The sequence below is a fragment of the Prunus dulcis genome, chromosome 4 (assembly GCF_902201215.1).
Source record: "Prunus dulcis chromosome 4, ALMONDv2, whole genome shotgun sequence".
NCBI classification, from domain to species: domain Eukaryota; kingdom Viridiplantae; phylum Streptophyta; class Magnoliopsida; order Rosales; family Rosaceae; genus Prunus; species Prunus dulcis.
In genome coordinates, this window is record NC_047653.1 from 9,384,262 (window position 1) to 9,410,055 (window position 25,794).

At 37.2% G+C, this 25,794-nt stretch overlaps 5 protein-coding genes across 19 annotated transcripts; 1 reads left to right on the forward strand and 4 right to left on the reverse strand.

Moving 5' to 3' along the window:
• Positions 1-904: 904 nt before the first annotated feature.
• On the reverse strand, positions 905-3,058 carry LOC117625907 (protein Jade-1). 2 transcript variants are annotated; one of them, XR_004585465.1, is made up of 3 exons: positions 1,984-3,058; positions 1,759-1,874; positions 905-1,010 (listed from the first exon to the last, which is right to left on the reverse strand). XR_004585465.1 is itself a non-coding variant. In XM_034357494.1 (2 exons), the coding sequence occupies exons 1-2, from the start codon at positions 2,950-2,952 to the stop codon at positions 1,830-1,832; spliced, it is 1,014 nt and encodes a 337-aa protein (XP_034213385.1). In that variant the 5' UTR covers positions 2,953-3,058; the 3' UTR covers positions 1,433-1,829. The 2 variants fall into 2 exon arrangements, 1 of the variants encoding a protein (XP_034213385.1); XM_034357494.1 differs by lacking the exon at positions 905-1,010 and having other exon boundaries at positions 1,433-1,874.
• Positions 3,059-3,447: 389 nt separating this feature from the next.
• LOC117623949 (probable sodium/metabolite cotransporter BASS1, chloroplastic) lies at positions 3,448-6,905 on the reverse strand. Its single transcript, XM_034355002.1, has 7 exons — positions 6,319-6,905; positions 5,837-5,930; positions 5,706-5,739; positions 5,007-5,061; positions 4,453-4,536; positions 4,090-4,377; positions 3,448-3,793 (listed from the first exon to the last, which is right to left on the reverse strand). The coding sequence occupies exons 1-7, from the start codon at positions 6,880-6,882 to the stop codon at positions 3,641-3,643; spliced, it is 1,272 nt and encodes a 423-aa protein (XP_034210893.1). The 5' UTR covers positions 6,883-6,905; the 3' UTR covers positions 3,448-3,640.
• A 579-nt stretch (positions 6,906-7,484) lies between these two features.
• LOC117623950 (protein FLX-like 1) lies at positions 7,485-16,537 on the reverse strand. Of its 13 annotated transcripts, none has more exons than XM_034355014.1 (10): positions 16,274-16,537; positions 15,102-15,756; positions 14,834-14,997; positions 13,965-14,047; positions 10,909-13,772; positions 8,994-9,314; positions 8,826-8,878; positions 8,702-8,718; positions 8,503-8,610; positions 7,489-7,820 (listed from the first exon to the last, which is right to left on the reverse strand). In XM_034355014.1, exons 2-5 carry the CDS (start codon positions 15,677-15,679, stop codon positions 13,680-13,682), a joined length of 918 nt encoding a protein of 305 aa, XP_034210905.1. In that variant the 5' UTR covers positions 15,680-15,756; positions 16,274-16,537; the 3' UTR covers positions 7,489-7,820; positions 8,503-8,610; positions 8,702-8,718; positions 8,826-8,878; positions 8,994-9,314; positions 10,909-13,679. The 13 variants fall into 13 exon arrangements, with proteins under 13 accessions (XP_034210902.1, XP_034210896.1, XP_034210905.1 ...); XM_034355016.1 differs by having other exon boundaries at positions 8,503-8,615; XM_034355012.1 differs by having other exon boundaries at positions 8,826-9,314.
• A 1,300-nt stretch (positions 16,538-17,837) lies between these two features.
• On the forward strand, positions 17,838-18,681 carry LOC117626612. Its single transcript, XM_034358379.1, has 2 exons — positions 17,838-18,357; positions 18,572-18,681. The coding sequence occupies exons 1-2, from the start codon at positions 17,848-17,850 to the stop codon at positions 18,617-18,619; spliced, it is 558 nt and encodes a 185-aa protein (XP_034214270.1). The 5' UTR covers positions 17,838-17,847; the 3' UTR covers positions 18,620-18,681.
• A 426-nt stretch (positions 18,682-19,107) lies between these two features.
• LOC117626613 (bidirectional sugar transporter SWEET2) lies at positions 19,108-22,861 on the reverse strand. 2 transcript variants are annotated; one of them, XR_004585599.1, is made up of 8 exons: positions 22,378-22,861; positions 21,062-21,098; positions 20,725-20,941; positions 20,460-20,618; positions 20,254-20,373; positions 19,934-20,087; positions 19,404-19,660; positions 19,108-19,307 (listed from the first exon to the last, which is right to left on the reverse strand). XR_004585599.1 is itself a non-coding variant. In XM_034358381.1 (7 exons), the coding sequence occupies exons 1-6, from the start codon at positions 22,436-22,438 to the stop codon at positions 19,974-19,976; spliced, it is 708 nt and encodes a 235-aa protein (XP_034214272.1). In that variant the 5' UTR covers positions 22,439-22,861; the 3' UTR covers positions 19,108-19,660; positions 19,934-19,973. The 2 variants fall into 2 exon arrangements, 1 of the variants encoding a protein (XP_034214272.1); XM_034358381.1 differs by having other exon boundaries at positions 19,108-19,660.
• Positions 22,862-25,794: the final 2,933 nt, after the last annotated feature.

Consider the following 25,794-nt stretch of genomic DNA (forward strand, 5'->3'; position numbering starts at 1 on the left):
TGGCATATAGCTTTTATGTAGATCAAACAAGAATCATTATAATTAGCGTTAAATTTGAGTTTAAAGTTGTTAATTAGGGGCGAGAGCTCTCTTGGACTTTCTTCCTTCATTAAGCTCTGGTTTATGACCGTCGCCTAAGTACAGACAGCTACGTACCCTGCAGCTGTGTATTGACATTTGAAGTGCAAAATTGCCCGCAGGAGGATAGATGCAAAGTCCATTTAGGTTTGGCCTCGAGACTTTTGCATCTTAGAAACTAGAAAAAAACAAGGCAGACACATCAGAGGCACGTAATTATCGGGATGTGCTAAATGGAATTTCCAGCATCCTCCATCTGTAAGGAAGTTTAACAAGCAATATTTCGCAGTTGATTATTAGAAACCCAATCTAAAAGCCTACATCAAATTATCTAGACTTGTCAAAGCATTGAATCTTGAAATTTGGGGCGCCAAGACTAGGCTCTAACATCATTTTCAGGTCCAGAGAATCACAAATAAAACTGTAATGGTTGTAATTATTAGAAAACATAATTGTAGAGATAGAGACCATCAAGAGTGCCATAGGGACTAAACATTTTTTCATAGTTGTGCCGGGGATTTTGAATCTGAAAAATGCAACTCTAAGTTGTTGCAATTACAATTGGTCATTCAGAATTTGCCTATTTCAATGTCCCAATAAATCTTAAGCAATCCTGCTTAGAAGAAGAACAATTAACTTTATTATAATCATCAAATACATGTCCTAACATCTAGAAACTGTGACTAGTAAATGTCTTCAATTCAAACATTGAGGTGGTTTCTAATGGCAAAGAAATAGTAGAATTGGCCACTAAGTCCCCCCACTGTATTGACATGGTTTTTATCCTTAATGTCCAAAAGGTATGCAGTTAAAAGGCTTATTAGGTGTTGGATCTCAAACTGATGCTCAGAACCAAGCCAGAGGAAAAAAGCAATGGCCTTGACTGAGAATGCCTAACTTCCCGGAGATGTCCCTTGTTCATAACAGAGGGCCTGCAATTCAAAAGGTATGACTTGTAGATCCCTTGGTTAACCAGTCAATCATATGCAGGAGCTGAAAGCTACAAATCCATTGCACATATGCATAAATGAAAGACTCAAACCCAAGTTTTGGTCATTTTCTAGTAACCAAGTCTTCCTTCATCTAACTTATGCAGAATTTTATATCATAAACTGGGATGCAAAATTGCAGACCACATATCTAAAATTTTGAGAGACATCCTTAAAAGACAGAGAGACATTGGTTGTAGGTGCAGTAATAATGATGTACAACATTTGGTTCTCATAAAGTACAACAGTCATAATCATCCAACACTAATGGTTTCATTCAATTTGGCATATGATATTCCTTTGACTGCTTGAATGATAAATTCATAAAACAGACATCTCCTCTCAGATAACTGTAAATAATATTATTCAGATGAAACCTGACAATGATCCTATAACATCAAATGCCAAGAGGACAAAGACTCACAACACCATGAATACAATTTAAAATCCCATTTATGGAGAGCAAATTTTCATCACATAAACTGAAGTGTCATTCTAATGTTTATCTTCATCTAACCCAGTTAGCTCAAAGCTTGAGCGCTAGATGCACCAACAATAAGTTAGAATGTAATTAAAATACATCACCAGTCACAATAATAATCAAATAAGCCAACACTAAATCCCTACAGATATCTGAAACTCACGGAAACATGTAATTCCCAAAAGAGAGAACCAATAATCAAACACTAACCAGCAGATCCATTGTATACCATACCACAAAGCTCTATATATTAATCTGCACAATCTAACTAATTGTGCTCTTCAGTCTTCTCTAGCCACAATCTTGTACTTCCCAGTTTGTTCTTGCTGCAAATAAAACAAAACCCATTTAGCAAAGCCCCATCAAAGACATGATATTTAAACCCAAAGAACTAAAATTCAAAGGAAAGTGATTTGTAAACAAACAAACATTTACCTTTTTCCACAGATTTGAGTGGGTTTTACAAAACCCAGCTACAATAGCACCCTGCTTCCTTCCTTCCCTGTACTCTAAGCAAAGATCTTCATTCAATCCACAAGTCACATGAAAAGCCAAAGGACATTTAAGCTCAGAGCACTGAATAGCACATCCCCTTGAACTCTTACAAACATAACACCTCTCTTTCCACCTCCTTTTGGGAACCTTGGAGCAATCAATCCCCTCTCGGCCTTCGGGGTCTTTGAAGAACACCTCAGGAACATAAAGCGCGCACACGATGTGTGCCCACCTGCCATCTCTGGTGTGCTTCATTGCTCCTCCCTTGATAGGACACAGGCAGCAAGAAGAGGACTCAGTGGATTGAGAAGACGCAGAAGAAAGCGAGCATTGGGAGCAGAACCAATCGCCCTCTGGAATACCCTTAACAAGGGGATTGCCATAACAGGTGGCATGAACCATTAGATCACAACCATCACAGAACACGATTGGATCTGATGCATCTCCATCTGTGCTCTGACATATAGCACAAACAATCCCATCTTCTTCTTCATTGTCATCTTCATCACCAGTAATTTCTTGGCCTTTCTCTTCTTGGGTATTTTCAGTAGCTTCACTGCAATCATTTTCATGAATAATACCCTTCTCTTCTTCTTCTTTCTCCACCACTGCTTCTGACTCTGCACCAAAAGGCACCTTGTACTCGACATTAAGGTCCAATGTCGAAAGCGGGTCCTCGGAGATTAAATCTGGCTGAAAGGCCCAAACCCTTTTCTTGGCAGGCAATGAATAGGTGGAGACAGCAGTGGTGGCGGCAAATGGGTCAGGGAGAAGGGGCTGGTGCCATGCCTCTTTTCTTTTCTTCGCTGGAAGGCGCGACGAGGCTAAAAGGGTATCTTCCTGCTGCTCTTGTTGTTGCATAAGTCTGAATCTCTTGAGAGGAGGCAGGCCATGGAATCTCTGATCCATTGGTTGGCTTGGTAGGGGTTGGTGGGGAAAGAAAGTTGAGGAAAACAATTTGAGGGGGGCTGGGGCTTGTGAGAGTTTGAGAGAGCTTTGGAGGTTTTGATTTGACGTTTGGGATTTGAATTGAATTATGAAGCAAACAAATTGGTGTGGTGGTGGGAAAACGGAAGTTGTTAGATTTGAATTTGGCGGGGTTCTAATATTTTGGTTGAGTTTTGGGATTCAATTGAGTTTTAAAAACCAGCGCCCACTTGAATTTTGGGCAAAAATCAATATCTGGCGTGTGATGAATTTTTGGCACCAAAAGCAGTTGGGTGAGGCCTGGTTTTGTTTTTGGACTTGGGCTTGGGTGGGGCTTTGGTTTGGGTAACAATTTGAGAGAAAAATAATACAAATTCAAAACCCTTTTTTAGTATATTATATTTTACGTTGATAATTGTAATTTCATGAACAAATGATTTTATATGTGAAATATTGAGTTAAAAATCATATCGAAAGGAAGCACATTGAAACGGAAGTTAAATGTTTAAGTTCAAATTGTTCACAGACAAGATAAGCACCAAAATTGCAAATCCAAGTGCTCCATGGCTAGCTAATGTGCAATGAAATTCCCACAACTAGCAGCTCATATGATTACAAAAGGATTGTTTTAAAGTTTTATAATGCTTGTCTAAAGCTTCTACGTGACATTTCAATCTTGCTTTTGCGTTGGCACACTCTGTCTCCAAATTCCTGCCAAGGCACTACCAAGGATTGAATGACAAACGCTGGAAACAGCGCATGGTACCGCAGTTAGAGGATTTCCGAAGTGCTGGCTGGCTAGAACAACTCCAAGCACCGAATTCTGAAACATAGAAGACTTGATAAGAACACTCGGCGATACAAGAACAGAAATAGTAGGTTTAATTACACACAGACAACCAATTATACCATGATACAAAAATGACACATTCTTGCATGAATAATGTACATAAACACAAAACATCATGTGCCTTTGCCTATAGAATGAAATTAGCAAATTGCTGCAAAGCCTTGTTCACTCCAAAATAATTAGCAGTGGAAAACTGTGAACAATCACTGGATGAAAATGAGAACCAATTCTCTTTTAAAAATCCATCTCTATGAGAAAATGATGCTAACCTGCATGCCAACCTCGATGGAGATAGTCCTTGATGATGACACATCAATCCCAAGTATCCTTGAAAGAATGTAACCAAAGAAAAATCCAGATGCATGAAGAAGAGCGGCAGCTAGCACCACTTGTTTACCAGACATAAGGATTGCAGAAGAACTCTGGGCAATTGCATTCCCACAAAGAACAGCTACAGTTCCCACAGCAATGGGTGGCATCAAGGGGGACACAAATTTAACCAGGCCTTGGAAATATTGATTCAGAAATGCACCCGCCAATACAGGGAGAAGCACAACCTGTGTTCAAAGCATATGGTATCTTAATATAATTTGTAGCAGCATACGAAGTAGGCAATAGGTTTGAAAGCTTACCTGCAATGTTGAGAATAATAGCCCAGCTGCATCTACTGCAACATATTGACCAGCAAGTTTGGCAGTGAGAAAGGGGGTCATGATCTACAACATGAATTGGTAAAAGTAAGGTTTGATCATAAAAAGAAATAGGCTCATAAGTTGACTCACTAGTAACTATATCTCCCTAAATATAAGACAACTCTAAAACTCTCATCATTATTGTAAGGTATATCAGTGTAAAAAATATGGCTGCAGTTGGTAATTTAAAAAATGAGCTTTCAGTATATCACTTTAGATTAAGAATCGAACAGAAGACAATAGTTCTCATAATTAATAGTTTAACTAATCTTTTCCAGAGGGAGAAAAGTGGATGTGCCTCATAACTTTTAACCAGAAAGCAAATAGAAATGATGGAATCTTAGTTAGGATGTAAGTGTTCAGTAAGTTTGGGCAGAAAACGGGCTTCAAACTGTCTTTCGAACCATTTTTCAAAAGATGTGCTAAATTTTGGACATGCATATATCACCTTAAAGCAAAAATACAAGAAAAGAAAGTTGTGCCAGTATACCAACCACGGCTGATAAAGTGCTCGCTGCTGTCATTAAAACTGAAAGTGCCACATTTCCACTGGCAAAACAATACGATCATCAGATCCTCTGGCCAGAGAGGAAAAACAAAAGGTAAAGTACACTTTGATCTCCCTAGTTTTTAGAAGTTGTAGTTTGGTCATTTTAGTCTCAGCTGAACAGTAGGTGGGGACTGACCCACCCCATGAACTACTGTAGCATAAGCATTCAAGATGGTTAACAAGGAGCATGCTGAATGTAGGAATTTCAATGTTGAAATATTTATAAAGATAATCATACCCATCCAATCAGCAAACTATGTTAATGGCAACATAGAGGGAGTGTAGTGACCATATTGCTCACACGATCGAGACTAATGGTTCTGGAGTAGATTATTTGGGCAAAAAAATACTGTCATGTGAAATTGGGATCATGTTGGAGACAAGCAGCGGTCTGTCTTGTCCGATCAGATAAACAAAAGTGCAGGGTTGACACAAATTGAAAAGTGCAAGGTTGACATTGTTACATTGAAACTAGAGGGGTGTAATTGACACAAATTGGAAATTATGGGATTGACATAATACCGATTGAAACTTAAAGCACCAAAGTGGAACTTTCAGCAAATTACACAGGATAAAAGTAGATTTTGGACACAGATAAGAAAAAGGTAATACTGTATGATACTATTTTGGATAATTCATGTACCGTGCAATATAAGTTACTATGTTACTTGCTGTTCCTGCAAAGAAGAAAAAAAAAAAGAAGGTAAATTCAGAAAGAGAGGTGAGGATGAAGTAAACAGAGATAAGTATGAAAAGACTGGCAAACATACGTACCACCAGGGCAGCAACCAACCAATATCAAACCAGCTGCATAATAGGACGGCAAATTCAAAAGCTTGCTCACAGCATATCCTGATAAAGGCATCACCTGCAAGAACATGCCATTGAATTGAAATCATAAGTGTTATGAAATTTGCTCCTAAACAGATTGAAGGACGTATATATTCAGCCCCAGTACAAAACAACTTGGAGTTAGAAATGTTCAAAAGATCAAGTTGTTGACATTGGAGCCTAAGATTAAAAGAGCCTGAACTCTGCAGGGTTAAAGGAAGTTAGACATTCAGAGTATCAGAGATTTGTTCAAAGGTTTGTTGTGATATTAACACATATGCTAATGCATTGCCAATGTTTAGCAAAGGTTCAAAATTTTGAGACTGAACAACGCTAACAAGTTCCAAATGAGCCATATGCATTAAACAAAATGTAGGGATTTAAATCATTATGAGGATTATATTGTATGAAATGGAACTACTGACCGAGTACTGAAGAACAAAGCCAGCAAGTAATTCCTTGGGCATAGCCAACGCACCACGAAGGTCGTTGAAAGTGAGGGTCATGCCCATGCCAAGCATGGTCAGTGTTATGCCTAAGATGGTCAAGTTGGGTGTGACCCAATTGAAGGAACTCGGCTTGATGAGCCCCAACAGGCATCCCAAAGCAACCCATATGGGAAATGCAGTTGATACGGCCTCACCAACCACCTCAACCCAATCCCTGAAACTCCTCTTGCCATCGTCGGTGCTACAGCTGTTCGACAAAATGCCACACTGAAGTGGAGCCAGTGATCTTCCAGTCTTGGTTGCTAAAGTGGGTGGAAAGGAAACTGAGGGTAGAAGCCATGTGGGTTTGCTAGGAAATTGTGCTCGTAAGTCATATTGAGATCTTAGAGTGAGTTGAATAGAAGCAGATGGGGAAGGAGATGTCTTGGTGTAGTGAGAGAATGGGAATGATATAGCTGTTAGTGGTGACTGGTTAGAAATGGGGTTTGATTGGAATTTGAAGCCTGTATTTCCGTGGGGATGTGAGAGTGACGACCGCATATTCTCTCTCGCTCCCTCGCTCTCTCGCTCTCTCGCTACTTGTTTTCACTTTCGGTGTTTTTGTTTTTGTATCGTGAACTGCTTTCCAAACTATAGCACGTTATATGCATTTTGGCATTTTGCAAGGTGCCAAGACATACAATAAACATGCAATTTTTTTAATTTTAATAATTGGTGTTGAAGTTTCACTGAATGTGAGTTGGAAATGGAAACGAGGAAGGACCACCACCTTCTCAGGCAGGCCAATTAGAGAGTAGAGAGTACCTTTTCTATACAATTAAACCAAGCCAGGATTTTCAAGTCACGCCCGCCACCTTTGCTCTCATGTGGGCACCACACTTTGAGAAGTTCTTCTGCCCGCGGTGAGGGGCAGGGCTGGTCCGGTCACCATGCCCCTCACTGCATCTAAATGGTTGAATTATGGAAGGTGTAGCCTCAAGCCAGTATGCAAGGAGAAGAATTGAATTGCGACTCTGTTTTGAAACCAACCCACCCTACCTCCCAGCTGATATTATTCAGCTGTTGAGTGAAGATGCGTTTGAGTAGCCACAACATGTTCAAGACTTCCCAAGAAACCAAAAACAAAACAAAAAATCAAAACATGCATAAGTAAGATTCTGTCTTTTTCACCACTCTATAAATTTCATATTTTTGGTATGAAGTACATAATTCAAGATGCGAAAGGATATTAACATAATCACTCTATGTCTGGAAGAAAACAAATATTTGTCTATTAAAAAAAATGCGTTTGTTTCCAATCAAGCCAGATCGTGTCTGGTGGCTTCGGATGAAAGCAGAGGTATTACAATGGAGAAGTCGATTTATGGTCAACCAAAGATAAGTTTGAACCATCTGGTGGTTTGTTCCATTCAGATAAGCACAGGGAATGAAACCGTTCTTAGGCTTTTTGGCCTATGCCACGGCAGAGAAACCACCACCTGAGAATATAATTCAACTTATAAGATCAATTGCATACGAACAGAAACCTTATTGCAAATTCTTATAATTACACAGAAAATTGTACACGAACATAAAATTTTAAAAAGTCTAATAATAATTTATTTTTTCAATTTCAGCCTTGTGTATGTAAATTCATCATTCTAGAAGACTCACAACTTATGCTTGTAATTGGGCCCTAGTTTTAGCCGACCCTCCTCTTACTCTAATCCAATCACTCCCTCTCGTTGTTATTCAAGTCAACACAATGCCATCAACTCTTGAGCTCTCATTAAGGATTGTGAGATGGAATTCATAGTCTAAGCATGACGCCTAATAATTGAAGTGTTATTCCTTTGGCTCCTTTTTTCTATTTCTTTCCGACAATGTGAAATTAAACGTTAATTAACCTACAAAACCTTGACATGAGTTCTCTCATTAAGCTTGCCCTAAAAGTAACTTTGTAGCTATTCTCAAGAGCCACTTGCGCCACCAGAGCCAGCCTTTTATTAAACCTGATTCTTTCTTGCCTTTGCTTCAATAACATTTACAATCTCGCCATGAATCCCTTTAGCCCTTGTTCTCCCGTCAAAGTTTTATTACCACTTTTCTCATAAGCTTCTTTTAGAAGATTCATTCAATTAACCTATTATGTCACAACTATTTATAGAATCATGGCTCTACCTTTCCAAGACGCTTTAGCAAGAACACGAGGCTTGTATCCACGCATAAAGCCAACTCGCTCTTCAACTTTACTCCATAATATGCATCCCTTATAATGCACAACCCACACTATCCTTCAGAGAAGCATTGAGTTATGTGCTAATCAAAGTGATGCAGGATCACAAAGACTTCTGAATGAACCATTGAGCCATGTGCTTACCAGAAATTGTCCAACTCCTTTTAATTTTTTGGAAAATTCATTCCAAATAAGTAGCCGCATTGAAAGTATGTTCTTTTCTCCACCTAGAAAAGTGAATTTCCAAACAGGAAAATATGAAACAAACCTGAGCTGAAGCCATTCCACCATTACAGATTCCAAACAAGATTACGCAAATAGCTGCACATTAAACGGCCAATTAAACCCCACACATGCGGAAAAATGGTTTAATTTAGTATAAAAGTAATCTCCATCTAGAAAAGTAAATTTCCAAACAGGAACATATGAAACAAACCTGAACTGAAGCCCATCATTGCAGATTCCAAACAAGATTACGCAAATAGCTGCACATTAAACGGCCATCTCTCTCTCTCTCTCCCCCCCCTCCCTCTCCACAGTTACAGCATGCATCTATCTTCTTTTTTAACATTTCTTAAAGTACTTATAGCTCAATTATAATGTTTATTTTTGTTTATTTACAAGCCCAAATATAGCAGTAACATCGAAATGATATCCAGAAAAGGACAAAATTTTGAACAACTAATCATACCTCACGACAAAACATTCAGAAATCATGGAGGCAGCATCATATTTGCAGGGCCAAAAGGTTGTGAACCTGGAGATGAAGACATACATGAAGAATGTTAGAGATCAGATAAAGACATGCTGAATAAATACATTATTGTGTATGAATAGTACCAATACAATACAGAGGCGGAGAAGGTAACTACTCATTTCCTTAATTTTCTAAAACATGCAAGTGATCGTGAACAGAACTCAAGAGAAGAACGGACATAAAGACAGAAATAACTAAACCAAAAGTTCAGTACGAAACAATATTAATTCCAGATTCATATTTCCATTATACCCAGGAAAGGTATGCACTGAGGTAACAATTCCAGCTAAAGCCTGCTGCAATATAAAGCTTCCTAAAATGAGTATAATATATTTGCACACATACAACTAGCAAAACACTACCTCTATCCCCCTCCCAAAAAGAAAAGAAAAAGAATCAGGTGACAATAAAATTAAATCAATGAACATCTGCCCAGATGATGACAAGAAAACATATCAGGCAGAGAAGGAAAACTTGGTAGCACTGACTTGAGGCTTAAACATCAGATCAGACAAGTAATGAGAACTCAAACAAAAAAAAGCTGGGTCCAGGTTATTTATCTTAAAACTATGAATAAAATGAAACCCAAATAAAAAAGTTCCGCCATATTATAATCTTCCAAACAAGTGCCATGCTCTTGTACATGCCAAAAGAAAAGCTCTGTGCAGTTTCAAGAGCATAAAGTTGTGATCCTTGATGGAAAGCACCACTGTAGTAAACAAACAATTGATAATGCTGTCCACTTAAGTTCCTGAGGTGAGAGCTGGTGGTCAATCTACCATCCTCCAAGGGGAGGCCATTCATGATCCAAATCCAGGTAATCTCCCTTATGTTGCCTAGAAAAAGAAAGAATGATGTCCACTGAATAGCTCAGCACCTCCTAGACTAATTCAGTTATGAATACTCTGAAAATTTTCATATATTCAGTACTTTCAAATTCATATCAATTTAATGATGATATTAAGCTCTATAGCGCACTACAACTCAGCTACTTCACTACAACCTTACATTCCAGAACAAAAGCTTCAATATTCAATTAAGTTTATAACAAGATAGCTCAGTGCTTCGAGGTAAAGCCTTTCATTCTAAACTCAATATCCAATCATGACCACAAAATGGTTTTTGTGTCTACCAAAATGCTATCCAGTTTCATATCCAGCATTACTTGCTTCAAACAATTTATGGAAAAATACATTGCAGTAAAAAAGGAAAGCAAACTCCAACTTAACGTTAAACTAAATACACACATAGCAGACAAGGGATACCAATCAGTCAGAGCTTGCCCATCCCGATAAGGAAGCAAACAAAATATCCTGCAATGCTGCCAAGGTGCAACTTTCAAGACAACTAAAAAAACACTATTCCCTGTATTTGAAGTCTAAGGCCCAACAGATGTCAAAGAGGAAAAAAAGAGGAAATTACACCAAACTACCTCCATCACAGATCATAAGGAGTTTCTCAACAAAATTCCATTGACAAGGGGCTTTGGCGCAAAACCTATCAGTTTGGTTCTAATGAAAAACCTGATTTTTGAAAAACAAAGAAGAACAAAGAAATAACCGACTGTGAAAGGTCAGAAATTTAAATCACTTACTTGACCAGAAACTGATTCTGCAGCTCCATTGTTGAGTGTCTTCCCAATGAACAGCATACCACATGCTATGAATACATTGCTTCCCTTATATTTTTGCTGTTGTTCTTCTAAAAGAAGCGAGATATGGAAAGAATTCCTTTCCTTACAGAGTACCAAACTCATGGTAAAACCCATAAGAAAAAGAGGTCATGTTTTCACAACTAAAAGCTATATGTCCTCAACCAGTAGACTCCTCCTGCCTCAAATTCTGTCTTGCCACAGCCCTAATAAATGGAATGAATGACTATAGAACCTACAAGGATGATCCAGTCAAAAGGGAAAGGGAAAAATGAAGGCCTCTCCTTACACAAGCCATGCACAATAAGAGAGAATAGGGAGGAGAGAGAGACAGACAGAGACAGACACAGAGACAGACACAGAGACAGAGACAGACACAGAGACAGACACAGAGACAGACACAGAGACAGGGACAGAGGGAGCAGCTCATTCCACAGGGAGCCTGCACTGGTGATTGATTATAGGATGTGATTTTGAGGATAACTAGTAAAGCGCACTCATGAGCAACATCACTTCGTTAGTCTGGTCTACCCCGAAGGAGCTACATAAACCACCCAACAATGTCAAAATAATACAACTACAATAAATCTAGTGGCTGACAAGTTTAAACAAAGAACTTTATGTATCTACTGCGAACACTTGCACGTCTAACTCTTCCATATCTAGGAATCTGTATCACTAACGCAACTTAGCTTATTCATGAATTTGGTTATTAGCATTAACAATAAAACAATGTTGTATGAACTCTATTACATCTATGATATCTAAATATAATAAGTAACTGATCTGTTCTTGAGTATGCTTTGTGATACCATCAGGAAATTCTACATGCAGTTTCACTGTTAATTGAGATTGCCACAGTTTCTACACATTCAACAAAAATACTTTATTCCTAGTTTACGAACTGAAACAGATATGACTACAACACAAAGCATACTCTTTTAAATACATTAACATGCATTTGAACAGAATGTCTGACTAAATTTTCGCAGTAAGACTCTCAGTCTCACTAAAGACAACCAAAAGTTAACAACTGGTATCAATCCAGAAAATCTCCACAACATCAAATACATAACAGAAAGAGTTGATTCACTGCCGTGGTGATCTAAATGTTGGCTATACAAACACAATGTAGTTAGTTTCAGAATGTTTGTTTTAGAATGTGTGGGATATCTGCTTCCTTTACAGGGCTTTAAGAAAAGTTTTCTTTCCTGAGTTTTCTGCTGGCGAGCACATACCAGAATCCAATTATGATGAGCAAATGGATCAACCGAAATGTAAAATAATGGACATGGTAGTCAGCACAAACAGAACAATAACAGTATAGAGCCTAATACAAAATGAGCTCTTGACACCCTAGGCATAGGAAAAGGAAAAAAAATCTTGATGGTAGGCTAGGAAAAAACAAATTGCACCAAGTGCTTATATTTGTTATTGAACTCTAGCTCCCTTTCAGATAAGGAGAGTAAAAGACAAAGAAGAAAAGGCAACCTAATATGTTACTGGACTTGAGTTCTCATATGTATTGAAGAAGTTGCACCAAAATTGTCAAAAGAAACATTCTTAAACAATTGGTTTCTCGCCCACCTCATATGAGGTAAGGATCATGGTTTCCAACCCACATGACTGAAGCACTGTCCAGATGTGATTTAGCACGAGATTAACAACATTTTGGCTAAAAGTCCCAAAAATATTTTTAAAATTCTTAACTCATGGGTCCTGGAGACCTACACCCTATAATGCCTATAGGCTATATCAGTATTAGTTCAATAAAAACCAGACATATGATTAGAAAAGCTGGAAGGAATAGGAACTAAAAAGTTCGCTTGATCAAGGTAACGGAAATGTCTGAGAGGGCACATACTGAACCCAAGGTCAAAAGATAGATGCTTAGAAGCAAAAAAATTATTACATGTATGGTCCTAAAAAACAAGAGAGAAAGGACTATTCTTTAAAGGCAGTCAGATAATAAGTAAGATCACTATGCAATATTCCAAATTGCACAGGAAAGTAAGCTTCCTTAGCACAAACCTAATTGAGCCTTTAAATGTACTGGCAGATAAGATGCAACAAGAAACTAACCTTAAACGACAAATTCCTTCTGTAAGAACTTTAAACAACAAGTAATAATAGAGGAAGTAAATGAATATATAACGATCCTTACATGAAGAATATTAATCTGTGGTATTAGCTATGTAAAGGAGTTCCCAAGTAAATGAGACAAATTCACAATCAAGGGACAACTGAAATTTTGGCATTTATCCAACGATAAACTTAGAGCTGTGAATAGAACTAGCAAAGTTCTTGCTTCAGAAGACACATAATTCAACAATAAACCCTTACAAACTAAATATCGCAAATATGAAGAGAGCAAAAGAAATAAAAGTTCTGGAAAAGAGAGAAACTATTTATATACGATAGGCAGCAAATTTTACATAAATAAGAACAAGAAACATTGAGATCATAATGAAATGCATTTAGGGAAGATAGTGCAAATATTTGCATCATAGAACGCCAAGTATGAATAGTGTACTGCACCATCAAGGTAATATGATGTGTGATATGTTTAGGTACAGTTACTAATGACCAAATAAACAAGAAAGTTTTCCAAAATGTCTACTATGAGATAACACTTCAATCACAGACCTAAGTATCTAATACGCTGCAGCCAAGATACCGGTCAGAACACGGCTCGGTATCACGGATGAATAAGTTTATCTATGTCCCTGAGCTCGCTGCATGTCATATGCACCCCATGAACCAGGCATAGGTGTATATTGAGGAAAACTTTCAGCACCACCTTGTACCTGAAAATCAAGGGAGGAACTTTAACATATCCAGGCATTTAGAAAAAAATGATGCATACATAATAGCAAGCAGTTGCAGCTTACAAAGATATGCAATAACGCAAAGACACATACAAAAGAAACATCATTACTTAAATCAGGCATGCACACACGCGCGCCTTTTATTAAATCATGAAAGAGAGCAAAACATACGGGATTCATGCCATAGCTGGCAGGATAGGGATTTCCTGCATATCCTGCTTCAGGGTTTCCATAATTTGAATTATAACCTACACCTGTAGAGAAAATTTAAAAACAAAATCAACAGAAATTTCATGCCAAGCTGCAAGGAAAATAAAATTTTAAAATGATCATCATCATCTATTTGTGATTTTGGCTTCAATGTAATTGTGACAATGAAGTTCAGAAAGTACAGGATAATCACACAGGCCTAAACCATCAATCAATCTTGCAAGATGTGAAACTGGCGCAAATTGAACCCTCCGATGATGTGGGCTTTTTAACAGACATTAGTCAGTATTCGAACTAAACAATATTAACGTTTAAGTCAGTAGACTCAGCAAGTTGTCCATGGCCTCCTTTTTATGTTTTGCATCATGTTTTGAGACATGGCTAAGCCTCAATAAATCCAATTAGAAATCATTCCATTTCTAGACTAGAACATTCGTTGAGACTAAAACTTTACAATACAAGAAGAAATTTTAAGTGAATGACAAATTTATGAAACTTGGATGATGATAAAAGGATAGTCAAGAAACAAATGACCATTAGATTTTTATTGAGCTTCTGCTTGTACATTTTGATACACCGCTCAAGGAAGGTTGAGCTTTCAGTACACAGTACACGTCAAAAGTTTGTCATTGAGCTTCCCAGACGTGATCTATTTTTTCCAAGTTTTTAAGAATGTTACTTATATTTTGTTAATGTTTCCTCCTATTTACTGATATGGTGTTTTCAATGAGATTCAGTTCTTTATTTTTATTTCTATTTCTTTAAACATTTAAAAGGTAAAATCTTAAATCAAAGTAATTAACAACATAAACTAAAAACATAATGTATACCTGGATTGCCAACAGCAGCTGCAGCTCGTGCTCTTTTCTCAGTATTCGCAATTTCTGCACGAAGTTTCTCTAGCTCCCTAGCCATCGATATCAAATTCTTTTCCATCACCTGGCCATGCTCATAATTCTCTGCATATCCTTTCTTTTCATACTCAATGGCAGCTCTAAATGCCAACAAAAATTATCAAATTCAAGCAAACCAACCATAGACATTAATCAAAATATACACATTAAATTCAAGCATAACAATAAATCATGCAAAAGATACCTAGCACGTTGCAATTCCTGTTTCATAGCTTCAATTTCTGCTCTCAAAGCTGGTGCCTGTTGCAAATCAGCAGTGATTCTAGCCAAATCTTGTGTCATTGCTTGTGCCTGGCCCGAGAGCTCCTGCCTCGCTGCAGTGAGCTCCTTGATATCAGCACGAACCTGAAGAAGCTCAGCCCGCATAGCCTCCACTCCACGAAGATCCACTTCCAAACGAACAGACTTCTCATACAAATCTCTCATTTGAACATCCTTGTCTGCCCGCAGTGAATCAACATGGTAAGCCATCCGCTGCAACTCATATTGGGCAGCTTCCAATTCCTGCTTTAGTGCAACATGGGTTGCAGCCAGCCTTTGGTTACCAACTAGAAGACCTTGGATATCTTGATGTTGAGCCGCAAGATGCTCCTCAATTATCGCAGGGTGAGGGGGAAGTGGTCTGGGACCCATTCCAAGTTGGGATTCTCTCATTTCCTCAAGTAATGCTGGATGGGGCATCGGCCCAAGTCCTCTTCCAAATGGTTCATGCACCTGGGGGGGAAGTCCAGCATGAGGCGGTCCACGATTTCTTCCAGACATGATTTTCTTTCACTCAAAGACTCAGCTATGAAAATATTTTTTCAAAGTATCAACCAAGCACGTTTCAGTAATCAAACCTGAATGACATCAAAACTAATCTCAATTATCTCCCAAGGTATATCTAATAACCATCATCAAACATAAAACGTTAGCTGAACAATCAAACCCTTAAGCTAGAGTCTCAATTCTTAAACATTCGAAGGCATAATTCTCATACAATACACCACAATGTATCTCTGAGGCTCTCACTTCTAACCCATTTAACTTTATAAAAATTAATAAATAACAGCAACCTTCATCAAGGCCACGCAGCAAGAATTATAACCCTTCAATGTAATCTAAGGCCATCTACTAACCCTATGTTTTGTTGCCAAGAAAACGCAATAAATTGAAATAAAACCAGACTTCCCAATGTATAGAACCCAACAGGACTGAACCAACCTCGGATAACCACATTCCAAACAAATTGATCATCTTTTCTCTTTCTCGTCAGGCAAACGAAAAAAACAATTAATTTTTTACTCTAAAGTAAGTGATACTCCATTACTGTAATTGAAACCGTAGAAAAGGGCATGAGTTATCGAAATTATGGACCTTTCGGAAGTTTGAGCGCTATAAGACTCTTTAGGAGAGGCTCCTGGTCATGGAGTCTGGCTCGAAACGAGCTCGGAGCGGTTCAAAAACCCTAGCTGAGGATTTCCTCGGCGGGTTTGCGAAGGAGACGAAAAGGGAGAGAGATGGAAATAGAAATTCAATTTTTATTTTTCTATTTTTTTCTTTCTTTTGTGTAGCCGGAAAATATTGGGCCCAAAAAAAAATTCACGGATGGTGTTATCAGTCCAGCTTGAACGTGTTTAAGTTTAACCCAAACCAGCCGGGACTTTAATTTAATTTTTTTTTTAATCAATGGGATTTTCGAACCTAAAGGCCAATTCATGTTTCAATATTAGAAGAGAAATATTATTAGACCAAGAGTTAGATGATTTTTCCGAACTTAACTTGAAATAACCACATGGATGGATTAGTGAGCCTTGGTTAAAAAGTTACTAACCCAATCAAATTCCTAGGGTTGAATTTGAACTCATCTGAATCATAAACACAAATTTTTCATTTTTCATTTGAGTTTATAGCTTAACCGGCTAGTAGATAGATATGAAATACTAAATATTTTATGTTAAATAATAGATATTGTATAATAAATATGGGTATTAAGTTAATAAAACTGTTTGGATACACTGTTAGAACATCAACTAATTCTCGATCTAATGACATTTTTTTATAAGAATGGAGATTCAGAGAATTTAAGAATAAAGTAGCTCTAACATTGCGGTTCACAACGCAGGTAGCTTCCTAATAAAATTAGGAGCTTTCTATAATAGTATTTATCTTCCCAAATTGAAATAGGTCATAAGTCAGAATTCTTCTTGGTATGTGACTGATCTCAGCGCTAAAGCATAAGTTAACCTTGATTTGATTGTCACATGCAAAGCAGCAATGTTATAAATCTAACTACCGAAAATTCCAGATCAAGCACATAGTAGTACACTATCAAAAATAAAAGTGCAGGCACATGAGGATCAATCCCATTACTTCTCTAAATTCACTTCTTAATTTCTTAAAGACATTTTTTTACAGTCTAAGCAGTCAGCTGAATTAACCAGCTTCTGAAACTCTGCATCAACCACAACAGAGTTAATAATCCCGATTTGATGTCTTGTGTTCGAGTCCCTCTTCTCTAACATCAATCGTGTAAAATTAAAATAAAATACTGATCCAAGAGAAAAAGAAACAGAAAGAAGGGCCATGTTTTATTTAGAGTTTTAATAACAACCTTGAAGACCTCGTGACTGCCTTTAAGAGCCATAACGGTGAGCCATTCTTATTTCCCAACGGTTGGTTGAATTGAAACTCAAACAAGCACGAGCACCCCCTCTCCCCTGAGCAAGCAAGCTATGCTAGGCTAAGCCAAAGCCCTGCAGCAGAGACCAAGCAAGCCCCCAGCTAGGCGGTGGACCTCACGTGAACACAACACCATCAATGCAAAAAAAAATTAAAGAAAAGTTATTGCTTGCACCTTTCTATGTCTACCCAAAAAGATATCATTCTATTCTACCTTTCCAAATCAACCAGAGTTGGTCTTTTTTGTTACATGCAAAAGGAAAAAAGGCATGGAAGCTTTGTGGAACTTAGAAGACAAGTGGAGGCTGTCAACCCAAGAAGCTTTCGTCCTATTGGTATCTGCTGCCTTTGCTGTCATTGGTCTTTGCATGGCCGCAACGGTTTTACTAAAGAAGGCTCAGAGAAAACAGCAGCAGATTGTGATGAGCAGCAGCCAACAAGAGACCGCAGCAACAGGTCCCAAATTGTCCGGCTCTGAGCCAAGTTGCAGTTGGGGGTCAATAAAGGGGGCGTTGGTGAGCACGGTGCGGTGGAGCAGAGCCAGCAAGTGGGAGGAGGAGAGACAACAGGGTGGGAGCTGGAGAGAGACGCCGCAGCCGCTGCTGGACAAAAGGGTTGCAGTTGAAGTGGGGTGGCGAAGCCATAACTCAGACTCCCCTGTGTGGCAAAGGCCAATACTTATGGGGGAGAAATGTGAGCTTCCAAGATTCAGTGGCCTTATTCTCTATGATGAAAGAGGTCGGCCTCTTTGTCACTCCCACAAAGAAACCAGAAACCAGGTAAATCAAATTTACCAATGCACTACTTTTTCTTTCAATTTTACTTCTTGGTTGCTACTGGAGCAAAAGAATGATCATTTTTTTACCATTTTATAATTCCATCCGTTCAATCAACTTGTTCATGCTCTCTCTATAAATTCAGACCCAAAAGTGTGTGCTTTTTTATGTTGTTGAGAATTTGTTGTTGGTTTCTCAATCAACATACTTTGTGCAGGAAAAAACAGCTGCTGTTGCAAGAACAACTTTGAGGGACTTGCTGTAATTTTCTCTGCAGAAATGTTAGAAATGGTTTTAGCAAAAGAGAGTGGTTGGGATTTCAGTTGTAATATGGGCCAGTCATCTTCTGCAATAACAACCCTTTACGTGCACAGCTGTAGCATTTTTTACGAACATGTTTTTCTTTCAATTTTCGTGGGCAATTTTGTCCAATTAATATGGCAATTTTTAATTAGGTGCACGTAAGTGGGACAACTGAAAATTTTGTGAAAGGAAAAATGAAGACGATACATGAAACCGAAATTCAACCATGCGATCTATCACCAGTGTTGTACATCATGAAGGTTTTGTATGCAATGACACAGGAAATATCAGGGGAAGAGAGCCAGCAACATATTCAATGTGCACCTAGGAGGCTAGACGATCTGTTCTCACTTAATTTGCCAATTTAACACGTTACACATTTATGCTATCTTGCAAGAAAGTTTAGAATTCAGAAGACAATTGAATTTTCTTGCATTCCCGACAAGAATATGAAATAGAAACACGAGAAGAATCAATTTATACTGCATGAGGTAGGCACAATCACAACTTACATAAACAAATAACCTGAGAAAGGACAGTGAAATTGATACCACAGCACTTTATTGATTGCACGAATCACGCAGGGTGGGTTTCATATCTGGACCTTGACCTCACTTGGTTCTATTCCTTGATCGATGCCCATAGTGAAGCTGTTAAGCCATATAAAAAGGCTTTAGAGGTTTCAACTTGACAAAGACGAGAAGTTGATTTGATGATCTTAAACAATTACTTTGTTGAACTAATACCAATTCATGAATGCTACAGATGAATCGAGGAAAAATTTGACTAACAAACTTTTCTAAATATCTATGATACACGCAGATGCACTTTCACATAAAGACAACGGAAGATGGAGGGGAGAGGGCGAGGGAGAGGGAGGGGGATGACTTCCACAGAGGAGCTTGACAGGCTGAAGAACATGATTTTAGTTTTCGGGTTGGTAATCAGCACCGCTCTTCGCTTCAGCCTTCTTGCCTTGTTATGTCAAGATAACATCTTCAACCTATTGAAAAAAAGAAAAGAAAAATGGGCAGCCATGGATGAATTAGATTGGTATAAAATTAGCTTTACGTTTTACACGTCCATGCAGAGGAAGCCAGGCCACCACTTTCTTTGCATGCAAAAAGTAGAACATAGCAGTTATCTGTGTAAATTTGACACTCAGAAGGATTGAACATGCAAGAAATGAGAAGACGATGGTTTCCGGTTGCTATAAAACCACAACAATAATAGAAAATCGCCTCACAGAATAAAATAGATAGAAGATAACACTTACTTCAAAGACAACACATGTGCAGATTTCTTGTTGGCAAAACTTATGGATATGGAACCATCAAAGGTTCTCTGGAGTCTTCTTTAGATGAATCCTTATAGTAAAAGTACAAAGCTAATTGTATAATCCCCAAAATGGTTCCTATGCCATTTGGAACCTGAAATTCATAAAGAAAGATACTGTAAGACAAGGGAAACTAGGAATACGTATTCTGAATTCACAGCTCCAATAGCTTTGCAAAAAATTATGGGGAGAGAGAGAGAGAGAGAGAGAGAGAGAGAGAGAGAGAGAGAGAGAGAGAAAATGAGCTCACGGAATCTTACATAAATGAAGAGATCGTAATTAAAAATTCCATAAAGAAAGAATGACGTGCTCATTAGGAAGGTAGAAAGGGAGAGATAAAATGGCATAAATTCAACACTCTTTGTCCGGATCACCAAGTTCTGCAAAAATATAACAAAGTAAGTAGAGTAAGACACACTAATACCAAATTAACGACACAGATCATCAATGCCTTGGATTAACTTACAATTATAAACATGGGAGAAGCAAACATTGATATGAGAGAAACACAACTAAGCAGTCCAACAATCAGCCGGCGCATAACAAGGTCAGTCATTTGCAAGCTCCCAAAAACTATGATTGCAAATAGACCAAAATCTGCCAACAGAAATCCCAGCATCCTCACCTGGCAGCAACATTAAGGGGGAACTCATGACAGTTCAGAACATAAAAAGGGTTTCAGAAACGTCATCAAAGTAACAAGTGTTAGTGATCTTGAAGGGATGTGTGACCTTTTTCGATTTCTCAGCATATATTATGAAGAGGGCTATGTAGACTAATTGAAACACTGCACCAGCTGAATTCACCGTCATGATCAGTAAATTATCAGAAGATACAAGAGGCGATCCATACCATGTGCAGATCAAGCAGTTCAAAAGGGCATATATGTATGGTAGCCCTGAGAACTCTTCAGTTGAACGGTTTCTGATGATTCTTCTATATGTGTGTCTGAAAGTAAAAATAAATAAAGTTAATTAAAAACACAAGCTGGTGAGTAAATGAACACAAATCCTACTGCACTTTCCTGTTTTCTGACATTCAATTATTACCAAACTCAATGAAACTTACATTGGTGAAAGAAACAGCCCAAAAGCAAATATGTTCCCTGTAACAAATATTAAAAACAAGTGTAAGTCTGGAATCCTTATATGTGCATCTACATATACTATATATAATCGCAAATTTTCAATTGCGAGACATCACAGAGAACCACAGGTTTTTTTTAATCACATTGACCGCAGGGTCAACTCAACATGTTTAACAGCATTGAGAGGCATTGCATAGGCGAAACACCTTGTAATAGCGTTCAGGAGCATCACGCATCAGCGTTCAGGAGCATCACACATCAGTAATATAATACAATAGAGTTTATATGTGTATGTGTGTGTATCCCAATACTATTCAACACTTCATCAGAATACGAATAGTGGGAAAGAGTTCTCACTAATATTTTATATTTAGAATTGCCAAAGTATCTGGGTGTTTCTTTTTTAAAAGTTCTAAGACATGACTTGTTCAAATGTCCATGCATTAATACTAAAAAGCTGTGGTCTAGTCCCAAAATTCTGTTTTATTCCGATACCAATTAGTGACGTCTAAATTTCTCATTGTGCGCAGTTTGCATCATTCAAGAACTCAAATATTATAACAAGCAATAAATTTCTGAGAAGGTGCATCCAGCAGCTACTTAGATGGACTAATCCCACATTTCTGAATTCAACAGCTTAGTTTAGAGTAAGCAGCAAAAGTGCATCTTGTTTTCTGGAAGCCAAAATCCTTTTAAGACAGTAGAACGCCACGTCAATATTTGCTTTCCTGTAATACCTCATTCCTATGGTTGAAATTTCTTTACTAAATAGGGGGGAAGAAAGACATTTTAAACAGGCACCAGTCAGGACTTTACTAAAAAGGGGAAAAGAAAGACATTTCAAACAGACACCAGTCAGGAAAAACGCATGCACAAACAACTGGTTTCAAAGATCGTTCTCTCTATAAATCTTAGTGATAACGACTTTGACCTAACAATCCTGAAATAAAATCACAATGTGGGCTGCTGAACCAATATGAAGACTTTTGCCCACTTGACTAAAATCAGCAATCTCCTCATTCAACAGAGCCAACAGTTTTCCACCAAAATTGGCCCACTGGAATATCATACACCAAAAGAAGAGGGGTTCCTTTGCTTTTGCAAGAAATGCAAGAACAATAAGGAATTGAAGCATGTAGAACAAAAACCAACAAGTTCCTCAAGTCAACCATAATAGTCTCGTGGGATGCTAACATGGGTTTTCTTTGTTTGAGAATTTAAATGCCAAAACAGGAACAATCCAGACAATGTTCAAAAACAAAACCCATGATTCAAAAAGGGATCTTGAGAATAATACCTGCGATTCCAGCTGCATCTCGGCAGATAATGAACACGGAATGTGAAGCAGAAAAAACCATCAATGCCTTCAATTCCAACTCTGCACAAAACCCACACTAACCAGCCAAACAACAAACCCAAATCCGCCTTTCAAATAAAACCCAGGAGGCTTATAGTTAAACCCCTCTGCGCCACGGTAAGCAACAACAACAAAAAAGGTCTAAACTTGGCAGCACAAGTGCTTGAGAGATGTAGAAAACAGCTTTTGCATAACTACAGCCTGCAGGTCCTTATTTATTATCAGCCTCTTATTATTTATTTATATTTAGAAAATTCACAGATGTAGAACAGTACAAGGCCGAGAGAGAGAGAGAGAGAGAGAGAGAGAGAGAGAGAGAGAGAGAGGAGTTGTATTTTTTATTTTTTTTGGTCGGAGAGCGAGGAGTTCTCTTGTGCTCCAAAAAATTAAAAAGAAGCTTGTGGCGTTTTCAAGTTTATTTTTCCCACGGGTGAAAACTTGAATGGAGTATGTTTATTTGGAGACGGGATGCTGATCTGGCATGATACGGACGAAACTTCAAGTGGGCCCCCAATCACATGGTAGGACGACACTTATTTTAGCCCGTTTATCATATGTTTGTGATGTCGTTTACCAACCAGAATCTGCAGATTAGGGTCCGCCCAAAGATTTGTCTCCCTGTACCACCTAAAGACAAAACCAACTCCCAATTAATTAACCTTAATCAACTCCACGTTATAATTTAGGGTCTAATAAACACGGGTTTCTTTGACCAAAAAATAATAATAAACATTGGTTTTTTATTTTTATATTTTTAATCTATTTTTTTTTACAGACATTTTTTATTGAGAATTACGATAGCATAATAAACTCACACAAACTACACGAATACTAGAACTCGAATCCAAGCAATTGCCCCAAAGAGAAATGCTAGCAACTTTCTCTTTAACCTTCTCTTTTAAACCTTCTCCCTTCTCTTTATGACACGTGTCACTTTCTCTACACTTAAAACAATGTCATTAATACATTAGACAATGTATGTTTTGTTTTTCAAATTTACCTTTGTTAAATGCATTGGACAAACTAACTTTTATTTTCACCTTGTTAAAAAATTAAAAGAGAATTTTAAATTCTTCCACAAAATCAACGTCAGATTTTTTTAAAAAAAAATAAAAAAAATTCTGTTTACTACTTTTTTTGGGTGAGGGAAAGGAGAATGGATTTTGGGGTATGGATTGAAGGAGGAGAGTGAGAAGTACAGTGCACGATGGGTTGGGTTTTTTTTTTTTTTTTTCTGTTTCTTTTTATCTTTTATCTTTTATTATTAATTAGAATTTTGAAACCATAAAAAGTTTTTTTTTCAGGGAAGTATACTTCGTTTTTATTTTCAAATATTTATTTAATTGAACTTTTAATGTTTATTTTTTAAATTTAATTGTTTAAGTTAAGTTGTAAATTGAAGGAACTATAAAGTTAATATATTTAATAAGGGTAAATTTGGGAACAAAAGATATATCGTCTAATGCATTAATGTCATTGTTTTAAGTGTAAAGAAAATGACACATGTTATGAGGAGAATGGAGAATGTCCAAAAGAGAATGTTAGAGAGAAGATTGCTAGCATTCCTCTTGCTCCAAATCCAAACCACTTGCTTTTAATCACTTTTTTAGTCTTGAAAATAGTTAAATCATTAAGAGGTGATGCTGTTTTTTATTTTCTTTTACTCAAAGGTGATGTTGTTAATTGTTACTTTGACAAGAAGATAGATGGGGTGCGTGTGAGTTTATTTATTTATTTATGATAATGAGATTGAATAAAAATCAAAATCTGTGGAATGCAAAATTTCCTTCGAAATTTGATCCATAAAATTCTATAATTCTGAAAATACCCTCCACGTTTCAGAGTTTATATTTCGTTATAAAATAAAATAAAAATTAGAATCGTGTTTTCAATCAATTTGTTTGTCATATGCGAGTTATTTAGAAGCAATTATGGACGTCCAGGTAGCACAAGAATTTGGTTGGTGGGCCAAATCAAATCCTGTGAATCACATGGATAATAGAATAAGGAAAGGATTATCAAAAGGGGAAAAAAAAAGGATCATGAATGATCATTATTTACAGAAAGAAAAATCATTAAATAATATATTTTCCAGCACATATTGAAAAGGACATCAAAATAATGGGATGGATGAGAAATTTCTCGAGCGTTGGCCGAAAAAACATAAAAATTCCAAGAAAATTGTGATACACGATTGTGAAGTAATAAACTAAAGATTATGAGATTTATTTAGGACCGGTGCTGTCGGATATTTTACGTATTGAATCTGCATTATAATTTGTATTGATTCGATACATGATATTATGAGAAGAATTATTCTGATCATATCTAATTCCTTGCTGAAACATTTTTTAGAATTTTTTTATTTTTTATTTTGTTGAAACATGCTTCTAATATCTATTTATAATGTGTTCTCAGATCAAATTTATACTTTAGGGCAAAACCAGTATTTTTTATATCTAATCGCGTGCAGTCTTTGGGATGACTTTTCGTGACCTCCAAAACATCCTCAGCGGCAGGGACTGCATATCTAATAGTAAAATACCAATTATTCAAAAGAACAGAATTATAAGGGTTTTCTTGTTTTTATTTTAGTATCATTCTATATTTTATTTGGCTGCTTATATCAGCCATTATCTTATCTTATTTATTTTTGGTCGGAAGCTCTTGTCTCTTATAATTATAGGACGTGAACAACCTGAAGCAAAATTCATAAAAATTATAAGGAAAAGACAGTTTGCATGACTCATATCACATCCTAATCAGCGATTAGTTTATGGGCGCTGCTATTTGTCATTAAAAACTTTCTTATATCAGGAATTAGAGTTTAGGTTTTGCTATGTACGGTCAATAATGAAATGATATGTGAAAAAAATTATTCCGCGTGTCATTATGCTATTGGCAAAGGATAGCAAAAAGTGATATTTCCGTTTCATAAAAGTGTCTTTCGCTATTTTTACCATATTTGATGACCACCTCTTTAATATAAGTAGGTTCCACATACATAGGTGGATTCCATCTCTACTAGAAAGATGATCAGCAAAGTAGTCTGTAAATGTGATACAAATAGCAGTATTGTTAGTTTAATTCCAAGACCTTTGGGTAAAATCTAATTATTTGCCAGCAAACAAAAGTACTAACTACTTCAACTTGGCAGCAATAATTGAGTAATACCGATAAATAATAAAAGCCAATCCCCAAATCCTCGTTGAATTTTTTTTTTTCCATTCTTAATATATATTTATTGTACATTATGTCCTATAAATAATTTACTTTTATACTTCTTTTTGCTTGGACAAAAAGAAAGTTCCAAAATTATAGGCTAAAAGCCAGGAGCAACGAAAGGGGCAGAGGCAT

What these genes read in the sequence shown, in the direction of transcription:
- LOC117626612 (XM_034358379.1), top strand. Translation starts at nt 17,848, where the DNA reads ATGGAAGCTTTGTGGAACTTAGAAGACAAGTGGAGGCTGTCAACCCAA. An exon ending in ACAAAGAAACCAGAAACCAG is followed by an intron (nt 18,358 to 18,571) that starts GTAAATCAAATT and finishes TACTTTGTGCAG; the next exon opens with GAAAAAACAGCTGCTGTTGC.
- LOC117626613 (XM_034358381.1), bottom strand. Translation starts at nt 22,438, where the DNA reads ATGGTTTTTTCTGCTTCACATTCCGTGTTCATTATCTGCCGAGATGCA. An exon ending in ATGCTGAGAAATCGAAAAAG is followed by an intron (nt 20,619 to 20,724) that starts GTCACACATCCC and finishes TGTTGCTGCCAG; the next exon opens with GTGAGGATGCTGGGATTTCT. An exon ending in CTTCTCCCATGTTTATAATT is followed by an intron (nt 20,374 to 20,459) that starts GTAAGTTAATCC and finishes ATATTTTTGCAG; the next exon opens with AACTTGGTGATCCGGACAAA.
- LOC117623950 (XM_034355011.1), bottom strand. Translation starts at nt 15,679, where the DNA reads ATGTCTGGAAGAAATCGTGGACCGCCTCATGCTGGACTTCCCCCCCAG. An exon ending in AGCTGCTGTTGGCAATCCAG is followed by an intron (nt 14,048 to 14,833) that starts GTATACATTATG and finishes TTTTCTCTACAG; the next exon opens with GTGTAGGTTATAATTCAAAT. An exon ending in CCAGCTATGGCATGAATCCC is followed by an intron (nt 13,773 to 13,964) that starts GTATGTTTTGCT and finishes CTTGATTTTCAG; the next exon opens with GTACAAGGTGGTGCTGAAAG.
- LOC117623949 (XM_034355002.1), bottom strand. Translation starts at nt 6,882, where the DNA reads ATGCGGTCGTCACTCTCACATCCCCACGGAAATACAGGCTTCAAATTC. An exon ending in GGTTGGTTGCTGCCCTGGTG is followed by an intron (nt 5,740 to 5,836) that starts GTACGTATGTTT and finishes TCTTCTTTGCAG; the next exon opens with GAACAGCAAGTAACATAGTA. An exon ending in ATAGTAACTTATATTGCACG is followed by an intron (nt 5,062 to 5,705) that starts GTACATGAATTA and finishes TTGTTTTGCCAG; the next exon opens with TGGAAATGTGGCACTTTCAG.
- LOC117625907 (XM_034357494.1), bottom strand. Translation starts at nt 2,952, where the DNA reads ATGGATCAGAGATTCCATGGCCTGCCTCCTCTCAAGAGATTCAGACTT. An exon ending in ACTCAAATCTGTGGAAAAAG is followed by an intron (nt 1,875 to 1,983) that starts GTAAATGTTTGT and finishes TTTTATTTGCAG; the next exon opens with CAAGAACAAACTGGGAAGTA.